The sequence below is a fragment of the Canis lupus genome, chromosome 10 (genome assembly GCF_003254725.2).
Source record: "Canis lupus dingo isolate Sandy chromosome 10, ASM325472v2, whole genome shotgun sequence".
Taxonomy (NCBI): domain Eukaryota; kingdom Metazoa; phylum Chordata; class Mammalia; order Carnivora; family Canidae; genus Canis; species Canis lupus.
This window is the reverse complement of record NC_064252.1, coordinates 62,499,868-62,511,906: the sequence shown is the minus strand read 5'-3', so window position 1 is coordinate 62,511,906 and position 12,039 is coordinate 62,499,868. Positions and strand designations below refer to the sequence as shown.

Sequence of the window (12,039 nt, the reverse complement as noted above, 5' to 3'; positions counted from 1 at the left end):
TTCTGAGTCTGGAGCCTGATTCTGAGTGTGGTGCTTGCTTAAAATTCTCTCCCTTTATTTGCCCCCCCCCCCCCATAAGTAAAGAGTAGGTTGTATTAAGATACTCTTTAAGTAAATAACATTAGAAACCAAGCTTTCTCCTTAACCCTTCTTCCATATTGTAGTGGAGGACTAGTTAAAAGTCGTATTTCCAGGATTACCTTAATGTAACATCTGATCTTGATTTAGAAATATTTTACATGAACTTTATAGTGCTTACAAAATTACATCTTCAGGGGTTTTGTCGTTTTAATCCTTTAAAATAAATTTATGTGTGTGTTAAATAAATGGACAACATACTAGTCCCTTGTATTTTTTTTTATTTAAAAATTATGTTTTGGTATGTTTAACAAGTATAGCATTAAAGAACATCTTAGACGATAATTTGTAATTGTTAAACCTGTATTTGGTAAAGGTAACAAATTAAAACTTTAAAGGAGTAGTGCACGAAAGCGATTGGCATTAAAAAATGTCAATATTGGGGATCCCTGGGTGGCTCAGCGGTTTGGCGCCTGCCTTTGGCCCAGGGCACGATCCTGGAGTCCCGGGATCGAGTCCCGTGTTGGGCTCCTTGCATGGAGCCTGCTTCTCCCTCTGCCTGTGTCTCTGCCTCTCTCTCTATGTCTATCATGAATAAATAAATAAATCTTTTAAAAAATGTCAGTATTGCTGATGGGATTGGGGTTTATTATCTGACTTTACTTTTATCTCCCCCAGTTTTTGTTGTTGTTGCTGAAGATTTATTAGCATGCTCTAAAAGTGTTGAATACTTTTTTTAATAGGAATTAAAAAATACGTTGTTGGCCTCATTATCAAGACGTCATCTGACCCAACTTGTGTAGAGGTAAGACCATTTTTGAAGATTAGTGTGAGAATGTAAAATCATTTAAATATTAAATCTTGAACTTAAATCTACTTATAACAGGCATACAAACATGCACAACAATCATTTACAGTAGCTCTAATTATTTTTCTCAAAGGGATTTCTTTGCTTATGTTCTTACTTACTAAACCTGTTTTAGACTTCTAATCTAAACTTTTTTTTTTTTTTTAGAAGGAAAAGGTGTATATTGGGAAATTAAATATGATTCTTGTTCAGGTAAGCTTTGACTCAATTCATTATTTTCCTTAATTAAATGCTTCACTCAGGCTGATTAGTGGAACAAAATATTCAAACGGACTTTTATTAAGTAACTAGACTAACATCTTGAAGTAGTACTACTAGTAGTTTTTATAATAACTATAATAGTTAATCTATTGTTTCACATTTGAAATTGTAAATTTGCTACAAAACATCAGATACTATACTGTAAACTCTTCTGTGGCTCCATATGGATCAGATTTGTTAAAGAGCTTTCTCATTTGCCTGTTACTGTGCAGATTTCCTTTCCATGTTATCTCTGTTTGAATTCATTCCTTAATGCTTTTTCACACTTTCTAAAGTCTCAACTTCAAAACTATTTATTTACATACTATGATAGAACATTTTCTTGAGAACATTAATTGGTGTGTGAGGGGCAGCCCCGGTGGCTTAGCGGTTTGGTGCCGCCTTCAGCCCAGGGTGTGATCCTGGAGACCCAGGATCAAGTCCCACATCGGGCTCCCTGCATGAAGCATGCTTTTCCCTCTGCCTCTGTCTCTGTCCCCCACCCCCCGCCGCCGCCGTGTGTCTCTAATAAATAAATAAATAATATTTAAAAAATAATTGAGAAAAAAATAGATTTTTCTATTTAAGTCATGAAAATATGTGGGTTTTCATTCACTAAATCACACTGATATTTATACTGAGGACATTTGTTGTTAGCCTACCTTTGGGATGAAGGAGGAGTACAAAGAAATTAGTTAGCTCTTGGGGGCACCTGGGTGGCTCAGTGGTTTGAGAGTCTGCCTGTGGCTCAGGTTGTGATCCGAGTCCTAGGATCGAGCCCTGCATCAGGTTCCCCACAGGGAGCCTGCTCCTCCCTCTGCCGGTATCTCTGCCTCTCTCTGGGTCTCTCATGAGTAAATAAATAAAATCTTTATTGAAAAAAAAAATTAGCTCTTGTTAAAAGGTGGGCAATAATTGGGTTAGGAAAAAACCCTAGTATACAAAATACACAGTACAGACTTGAAATACAATCCAATTTTCGTCAGTGATGATTCTATCCCCAATTGTAATGCTGTTTCTTAGAAATTTATGTAGATAATATTACATTTCAAGGCTCAGATTCCACCCAAAGAAAATGGCTCTCACTGTCGATCACCTTTTTATTGCTTAAGAGTTTCACTTTGAGGGCAGCCCTGGTGGCTCAGCAGGTTTAGTGCCACCTCCAGCCCAGGGCGTGATCCCGGAGACCCGGGATCGAGTTCCACATCAGGCTCCCTGCATGGAGCCTGCTTCTCTTCTCCCTCTGCCTGTTTCTCTGCCTCTCTGTGTGTGTGTGTCTCTATGAATAAATAAAATGTTAAAAAAAAAAAAAACTGTTTTACTTTGAGTCTACTTAGGATAATTTGAACATATGTGTCTGACTAATATTGATACGCATGCACATTATTAGGACAGCCTAGACTGAGGTGCATGGCTGCTGGCTCAGTCAGTGGAGTATGCAACTCTTGATCTTGGGTGTGAGTTCAAGACTCTCTTAAACTTTAATAAAAAGAACCAGACTAGATCATTTGGGATAACTGAGAGGTGTTCTGGGCATTTGAAGCCAAAAACTTTATCTGTGTTCTACTTTATCCAATTTATTCTATAGAGGATGACACATTTCCTCTCTTAGTCAAGGAGGAGAAAATGAAAAGTGTGGGTGTTACTAACTCTTGCTTATAGTATTACACAAGTTCTTTGAAGTTTGTTTTGCCATCGAGAAGTGAAACTAAATTAACATCTATTTTATTTTAGATATTAAAACAAGAATGGCCAAAACACTGGCCAACTTTTATCAGTGACATTGTTGGAGCAAGTAGGACCAGTGAAAGTCTCTGTCAGAATAATATGGTGATTCTTAAACTCTTGAGTGAAGAAGTATTTGATTTCTCTAGTGGACAGATAACTCAAGTGAAAGCAAAGCATTTAAAAGACAGGCAAGTAATTTTTTTTGTTTTAGAATTTCTAAATTATTCCTGAAGAGATTTAAAGGAATTTGGAGGTGATTATAATTTTTTGAGAAATTGTGATTGTTAATGTGATAAATTACTTTTAATTATTTTTTAGTACAAATTTAAATAGTCTTAGAGTAGACCTAATCTTCTAAATCTGGAGGTTTGAAAAGTATGTGTGATGATAAAGGTAGGATATCACACTTTCAATTGTCACAGCTCAATAACTTTATACTTCTCATGCAAAAGAAATCTAGGTCAGGAATTCCCAGAAACCTTTGGGATCTGTATATAAACGGTTGACTACTTAAATATAAGCCCAAGAAATGACTTGGATCCAAATGGCAACTGATTTGTTACCAGCCCTGCATCTTGAGAATGTGCCTCTTTCTTTTCTTTCACTTCAAGTAATAAAAATTTGTTGCGGTCTTTAGGACACAGTGGTATTTCACCTTTATATATTCAGGCTAACGTCTGTATTCATAATTTTAACTCTGTTTCTGTGTATAACCACATTGTAGGATTTGAGAGATAAATAAACACATATACATACCCCCCTCTTCTAGTTTGGACAGAGTTTTGTTTCAACTATCTTGATTTAACATCTTAAAAAAAGACCAGACTGATTGAAATTATTTCAGATTAGACTAAGGATGACAGGAACCTCTTCTTTATGGATAATCTTTGAGAGAGTGATATTACAGGTAGTTCTAGCAACTTTGTAACATTTGATGAAGTTGTTGATACTTGTGTTTAAATAGTAACTGGAGTTTTTAATGACCAAATTACTGAAATCTTTTGTAATTTTGTTAGTATGTAAATAATTTCTCTGTCTTCTAAACTGATCAATTCTTTTTTTTTAGCATGTGCAATGAGTTCTCCCAAATTTTTCAGCTGTGTCAGTTTGTGATGGTAAGTGCTTTTGATACCGTTTTTTAAAAGTAACACTTAATTATATGAAGAGGATTATTTACAAGTATGTTTTTGTTATAGGAAAATTCCCAAAATGCTCCACTTGTACATGCAACTTTGGAAACATTGCTTAGATTTCTGAATTGGATTCCACTGGGATATATTTTTGAGACCAAGTTAATCAGCACGTTAATTTATAAGGTATAGTGAATACATCTCAGTTCTTATCACTGGATAGTTCCATATATTTTTAATTTCTAATGGTCTTTGCTCTAGAAAAGCTTGCATTTATAAGCATAACCTACCAATGTTGTGTCTAATATGAGAAACTGCTTAGAAGAACTTTTCTTTAGTTTCAGTTAATCTGTGTAATGGTGTCAAACTCTCAGGAATTCCTTGTGAACAGCTATTAAGGGATTTGATTTTAGTTTGCTATATAGGTCACAGTAAGGTAAGTTAAGGCTATAAAATGGAAGGTCTGGTTTCTTTCCTGTTTTTGTTTCTGTTTTAAAGCAGCAGCATGCAATACCTGTGTAAACTCTTAATACTTGTTCATCCAGAGACGACTGCTTATCAATAGGTTGTATTATCTTTCCAGATGCTTTCTTGGCAAATAGAAGGAATAAATTTGTATGCTTAACTGAGAAGATTATTATAACTTAACATTTGAGGTTTTGTAGTTTAGGGCTTGATAAGGTAATACATTATTCTAATATATGAATTTACAATATTGGAGACAGTTTACTGTTGACAGTGTATACATAAGTATATATATAACTTTGCTATTGTCAGTGGTACAAGAGGAAACTAAGTAATACAGCATTTATGTACCTGTCTATTTTGCATAAATGTTTATACATATAATTGTCAGATCAATGAACATAATCCATTTAAGGCTTTTTGATGCTTACCAAATTGCCATCCATAAGTGGTATGCCACTTTCATACTTTCTTAACAAATAGAATATGAAAGAGCCAGTTTTACCATACATTTGTTAATCGTATGTGTATCGCCCATCTCCTAAAATCCTGAGCAGTTATAAATCTTGGGTCTTTTTTAGACTATACATAAAATATGATGTCGTTAAAAGTCCTAAAATGGGTCCTGGGAAAATTACTAAGTGACTTTGTGTTTAGATGTCTGAAGACAGATCAGAAGAGGCTCAGTTTTTTCCTAAAGCATTTACTGTTTGTTGGGTAGATAATGAAATTTCCTCTATATATGTGCAAAACAAAATATCCATGGATTGATCTGATTTTTTTCCCATCTTATGATCCTGATTGTTAAAACCTTTATTTTTCTTAATTGTTAAGTAAAATATTACAGGCCATTTATTTTTTGCTTCCTTTTTTTAAAATTTTAAAATAGTTCCTGAATGTTCCAATGTTTCGAAATGTCTCTCTGAAGTGCCTCACTGAGATTGCTGGTGTAAGTGTAAGCCAATACGAGGAACAATTTGTAACGCTCTTTACACTGACAATGATGCAGCTAAAACAGGTAATACAACACTCTTAAGATCTGAGCAAACCATTTTAATGCCTTAGAAAAATTTGAGTTGGAGTTGAACTGTTCTGTCATAACTAATCATAACTATTGTGATTGTATATTTTTTACTTCATTTGATCGCTATACAGTGTATATTTATTAAAATAAGATTAGGCAGACATTCTAATGAACATTTGGAAATTCCTTGAAATAGAGATTCTGGAAGTATCCGAGGAATTTATTTACATAGACTTTTTAGAAGCTTGGAAACCTGGGGTTTAATATTACCTCTTGTTTCTGACTTTGACTCCGAAATGAAGAGATTGTACATTAACAGTCTTGATTAGGTATATATGAAATTGTTTAGAGTGTTAACCATAATACATTACCTTAGTGATCCAAATGAATTACTTAAATGTTCTTGTTTTTTAATAACACTAAGGAAGGAAAAGTCTGATACAGGGAAAAAATGAAAAGATACTTTGTGAAATCTTACTGTTTGTAACATTTTTAAAAACCACTAGAATGCAAAAATGCTATAGTGTAAACTGACAATGGATTCCTAGTGAAGAATAATCTAAGTCTGGCTTATAATATCAGTAACAAGGTGGTGAAATCTTGGTACTTAAAAGTAATATCTTTTGTTGATTTTTTTTAAGATGCAGACTAATGGTCCCTGTTTAAACTTGTAGATGCTTCCTTTAAATACCAATATTCGACTTGCATACTCAAATGGAAAAGATGATGAACAGAACTTTATTCAAAATCTCAGTTTGTTTCTCTGCACCTTTCTTAAGGAACATGGTCAACTTATAGAGAAAAGGTTAAATCTCAGGGAAACACTCATGGAGGTAGGCTTTGTGGAGCCTTTGGCTTCTGAAATTCTTAAATAATGAAAATTGTTTCAAAAATGCCTTGTTATAAAAATGCCTTTGTTGTGAAATGTCTACCTTTTCTTTTTTAAATGTCTGTACCTTTGGGCACTTGGGTGGCTGGCTAAGAGTCTGCCTTCAGCACGGGATCCTGGGATAGAGCCCTGCCTGCTTGTCTCTCTCCCTCTACCCCACCTCCAACTCTTGTGCATGCATCACTCCTAAATAAATCCTTTTTATTTTTTAAAATATTTTATTTATTCATGAGAGACAGAGAGACGCAGAGACCCAGGCAGAGGGAGAAGCAGGCTCCATGCAGGGAGCCTGACCTGGGACTCAATCCTAGGTCTCCAGGATCACGCCCTGGGCTGAAGGCAGCACTAAACCGCTGAGCCCCCTGGGCTGCCCAATAAATCCTTTTTAAAAGTATCTTTCTTCCTCTGTCGTGTGTCTCTCCCCGCTCCCCGCATGCTTGTCTGGGTCTTCTCTCTCTCTCTCTCTCTCTCTCTCTCTCTCTCCCCTCTCTCTCCTCTCTCTGAAGTAAGTAAAACCTTTTTTTAAAAAAAATAAATAGGGATGCCTGGGTGGCACAGTGGTTGACCATTTGCCTTCAGTTGGGGAGCCTGCTTTTGCCTCTGCCTATGTCTCTGCCCCTCTCTGTGTCTCTCATGAAGAAAATAGTCTTTTAATATAAATAAGATGTTTGTACTTGTGACCTCTTCTTACCTATTGTCCATGCATAAAATATGTTAATTTTGAATTACAAGCTGAATTTGTTCTGTTTTCTGCATAATGCCAGATCAATAATTGATAATCACAATTCAATTCCTAATTGGTCTTCAGACATTTCTGAGATGAAAAGTCTAAAGATGTTTAGAAACTGAGGTATAATCTATATAATATAAAACTGTTTTTAGAGTGTACAACTGTAGTGAGAGTCACAGAATTATTAAGTGTCCTCTATTCTAAAACATTTTCATCACCCGCAAAGGGTGATGTACCCATTGAAATATATAGGTCCTTCGTTCTGGTCTTCTCCTGCCTCTAGCAACCACTAATTTGTTCCCTATGGATTTATCTATTCTGAACCTTTAATGTAAGTGAACTCCTAGTATATGGTGTATTGTAATTAGTGTTTTTCACCTAGTGTATTTTCAGGGTTCATTTGTGTTACAGCATGTACCAGTATTTCTTTTTTATAGCTGAATAACAGAACAATACATTGTATTGTATCCTAGTTTGTATACCCATTCATGAATCAATAGACATATAGATTGTTTAAACCTTTTGAGTATTTGTATCAAATGTCCCTTAATATCCATACGTTTTTAGGGAACTTTTAACATGTGTATTGACCAAAAAATATACAAAATTTTCGAAGTGTTGTAGAACATGTTTGAAGAAAGTACAACTTGCTCCTAGAGAATTTCTAGTCTATTAGATGAATAATGAAACCTCAGAATTGTGCAAAATGAAATATGAATTTTATTTTTATGTTTATTAACATAACAAATGGCAGGCAATTTGTGGGAAAAAATAATGTAAGGAAAAAAATAATGTAAGGAATTATTTTTAATATTTTCGGTGTTCTTTGTAGGCCCTTCATTATATGTTGTTGGTATCAGAAGTGGAGGAAACTGAAATCTTCAAGATTTGTCTTGAGTACTGGAATCACTTGGCAGCTGAACTTTATAGAGAGAGCCCGTTCTCTACATCTGCTTCTCCATTGCTATCCGGAAGTCAACATTTTGATGTTCCTCCCAGGAGGCAGCTATATTTGCCCGTGTTATCCAAGGTAACAATAAAGTGGGTGGTAAATGCTACTCCTATCTATTTCTTGCTGTAATTTTGAAGACTTACTGAAATAGTGGGTTTTATTTTATTTTGACTTTTATAATCTAAATAAAAGGTAGAAAAAGAGCATCCAACAACTTGACCATGTTTTCAAAGCTAGAAAATTGAGAAGGATTGTTTTAAGAACCATAGTGTTTTCGTAGAAGCAGATTGCATTCCAGTGAGTTTATTAGAAATGCAAATTAAAAGATCACCGACCGGCGTAATGAATCACTCTCAACAGGAAAGTTAATACTTTATGTTTTATTCGTGATAAACAATGCATGGAAATCATTGTTGTAGAATTACATTTTTTAAGATTTTATTATTTGAGAGAGAGGGAACAGACTCCCCGCTGAATAGAGAGCCCGATTTGGAGCTTGATCCAGGACACCTAGATCATGACCTGCACTAAAGGCAGACATGTAACAGAGTGAGCCATCCAGGTGCCCCTCAAATTACATTTCGTAATGTTTCTGTTCTGTATTGTGGGAACAGTTTTGGGGGTATGTTGGTCTAAAGTGTGAAGTGCTTATTTCAAAGATGTAATAGATTTTTCTTGTTTGGTTGAGCAGGTCCGTTTATTGATGGTTAGTCGTATGGCTAAACCTGAAGAAGTATTGGTTGTAGAAAATGATCAAGGAGAAGTTGTCAGAGAATTCATGAAGGATACAGATTCCATTAATTTGTATAAGAATATGAGAGAAACATTAGGTGAGTCAAGAAATCCTGCCGGTTTGATCTTTTTAATTCTCTTCTGGGGTGGAAATAACTAAGAAATGGCGCGTACTTTTCTGAATCTGTTAATAATCACTTTTATTGCTGTGCTATTTCTTATTAAATGTTTTTTGTTCATAGTTTAGAATTTGAACTTTTGGAACCTTTTCCCTTCTTTTGTAGTTTATCTTACTCATCTGGATTATGTAGATACAGAAAGAATAATGACTGAGAAGCTTCACAATCAAGTGAATGGTACAGAGTGGTCATGGAAAAATTTGAATACATTGTGTTGGGCAATAGGCTCCATTAGTGGAGCAATGCATGAAGAGGATGAAAAACGCTTTCTTGTTACTGTTATAAAGGTATGCAAGGGATACTACATGTGAACTGAGCTCTTGGGTAACTAAATTGTATTATTATAAATGACTGAAATTGCTCTCATTTTACAGGATCTTTTAGGATTATGTGAACAGAAAAGAGGCAAAGATAATAAAGCTATTATTGCATCAAATATCATGTACATAGTAGGTCAATATCCAAGATTTTTAAGAGCTCACTGGAAGTTTTTGAAGACTGTAGTTAACAAGTTGTTTGAATTCATGCATGGTAAATCCTTATTATTCAGCTATTTGTATTTATTGAACAAAAGAAACCCCAAATTTTCTTGAAATTTTTTGATAATATTTTTGTTTTGTTAGAGACCCATGATGGAGTCCAAGACATGGCTTGTGATACTTTTATTAAAATAGCTCAGAAATGCCGCAGGCATTTTGTTCAGGTTCAGGTTGGAGAAGTAATGCCATTTATTGATGAAATTTTGAACAATATCAACACTATAATTTGTGATCTTCAACCTCAGCAGGTACGTAGAGCACTGAGCATCGTAGTAGTATGCATATTCATAGACAATGAATACTACGGTGCCCATGTGGGTGGCTCAGTTGGTTGAGCATCCAACACTTCATTTTGGCCCAGGTCATGGTCTCAAGGGTTATGAGATCAGGCTTCACAGGGGTGGGGAACCTGCTTAAGATTCTCTTCCCCCCTTGACCCAGTCTCCACCCAAAGAAAAGAAAATGACTACTATTTTTTTTTTTCTTATTTAAAGGTCTGTTTATTAGAGTAAGAGTACATGGTGGGTGGGAGGGCTCAATCTCAGGACCATGAGACCATGACCCAAGCCAAAACCCAAGTGTTGAATGCTTAACTGACTGTGCCACCCAGGCACCTCATGACTAGTATTTTACTCAGAATTCATAAATGGCAATAGAGTAACACCATTGGATTCATTCAACATACATCTATGGTTAAATTTTTTTAAATTCCAGTATAGTTAACATACAGTATTATATTAGTTATGTGTGTACAATATAGTGATTCAGCAATTCCATGTATTACCCAGTGCACTACTTACTCCCTATCACCTATATCACCTATCTCCCCAACCCACATCTCTGCTGGAGTCATTAAGTTTTCATTGTAGGACAAAAATTTAGCCAGAAGTTTATTAGGCTATTTTCTTACCTAATGTAAGTTGTTTCTCAGACTCAAAAAAGAAGGTCTAATACATATGTAAGTTGGTTGTTTGTGGTTATCCTTATGATGCATAAACATAAAATGTCTGCCATTTTACATAGGTCCATACATTTTATGAAGCTGTGGGGTACATGATTGGTGCACAAACAGACCAAACAGTACAAGAACATTTGATAGAAAAATACATGCTACTCCCTAATCAGGTTTGGGATAGCATAATCCAGCAGGCAACCAAAGTAAGTTCTACTCCTTTTTATCAAAGTTCAAATGGAATTCAAGAAGATCGTGTTATTTTCAAAAGTAACAAAAACTATACTGTCATTTTTTTCTGATTTGATGGTATATTGGGAATGTTAATCTATTCATAGTTGTAGCTACAGGTAATAAAGATTTCTGTGTTTCCCTATTTTGCATTGTAAATGTGGTAGTGATTTTGGAATAGGTGTGGGTAGTATTTTTTGCTTTAAATTTTCATGTGATAAATGAAATTTATTACTTGTCCTTCACAGAATGTGGATATACTTAAAGATCCAGAAACTGTCAAGCAGCTTGGTAGCATATTGAAAACAAATGTTAGAGCCTGCAAAGCTGTCGGACACCCCTTTGTAATTCAACTTGGGAGAATTTATTTAGATATGCTTAATGTATACAAGTGCCTCAGTGAAAATATTTCAGCAGCTATCCAAGCTAATGGTAAGTGATTCTGAATTTTTGTGGAATTGGTGAATAGCAAATCAATTTTACATTCAGTCTTGGGCAGCCTGGTGGCTTGGGTTTAACGCCGCCTTCAGCCCAGGGCCTGATCTTGGAGTCCCGGGATCTAGTCCCACGTCAGGCTCCCTGTACGGAGCCTGCTTCTCCCTCTCCCTATGTCTCTGCCTCTCTCTCTCTCTCTCTCTCTCATGAATAAACAAAATCTTAAAAAAAATTTTTTTTTACATTCAATGTTCATTTCTCAAAGATTTAAGTTAACTCTCCCAATGTTCCAAATGACAATTATTTTTAACTAGTTGCATATACCTTTTCCTTCTAAAATTAGTCTTCGTTTATTTTCCCAGTACATTCATCTGTGTGCCCTTGCCTTTATGCCTTTGGGTGGTAAATGGGAGCTATTATATCTGAAGTACATGTAACTGCCAATGTAGAGTTGTAGTTGTCAAGTTAGATTTCACTGGATTGTATTTTTTAGGCGAGATGGTTACAAAGCAACCATTGATTAGAAGTATGCGAACGGTAAAAAGGGAAACTTTAAAGTTAATATCCGGTTGGGTGAGCCGGTCCAATGATCCACAGATGGTAAGTGAAATGTTTTGCTTTTTAAGTTGATGCTGTATTCTCTGGTCTATGCACATAGCTCATTTAAAGGTAATTTCGAGGGAAATATTTGGGCTTATTTTACAATGACCTATTTTTTGAGTCCTTGAATGCTTGAAAATATTATGTACCATATTCCTAAGAAATTGCTGTTTGTGGAGGACACTAACAAGGTGATATTTAATAAGATAGCTTGGGTCATTTTTCACCCCCTGTGGATAGGTAGACATTTGGGAGAAATTTTTTTGT

General features: G+C 35.3%; 1 protein-coding gene across 5 annotated transcripts in view; it reads left to right on the top strand.

Moving 5' to 3' along the window:
* XPO1 (exportin 1) overlaps nt 1-12,039 on the top strand; it is a 47,129-nt gene that overhangs the window by 27,713 nt on the left and 7,377 nt on the right. For all 5 annotated transcript variants that reach the window (XM_025468695.3, XM_025468715.3, XM_035721674.2 and 2 more), the window contains 15 exons: nt 822-883; nt 1,094-1,138; nt 2,921-3,102; nt 3,981-4,029; nt 4,111-4,230; nt 5,399-5,527; nt 6,208-6,366; nt 7,985-8,182; nt 8,796-8,934; nt 9,121-9,302; nt 9,390-9,546; nt 9,639-9,802; nt 10,578-10,712; nt 10,986-11,169; nt 11,666-11,772. In XM_025468695.3, coding sequence (XP_025324480.1) covers nt 822-883; nt 1,094-1,138; nt 2,921-3,102; nt 3,981-4,029; nt 4,111-4,230; nt 5,399-5,527; nt 6,208-6,366; nt 7,985-8,182; nt 8,796-8,934; nt 9,121-9,302; nt 9,390-9,546; nt 9,639-9,802; nt 10,578-10,712; nt 10,986-11,169; nt 11,666-11,772 — 2,012 coding nt within the window. The remainder of the gene's footprint in view (nt 1-821; nt 884-1,093; nt 1,139-2,920; nt 3,103-3,980; nt 4,030-4,110; nt 4,231-5,398; nt 5,528-6,207; nt 6,367-7,984; nt 8,183-8,795; nt 8,935-9,120; nt 9,303-9,389; nt 9,547-9,638; nt 9,803-10,577; nt 10,713-10,985; nt 11,170-11,665; nt 11,773-12,039) is intronic.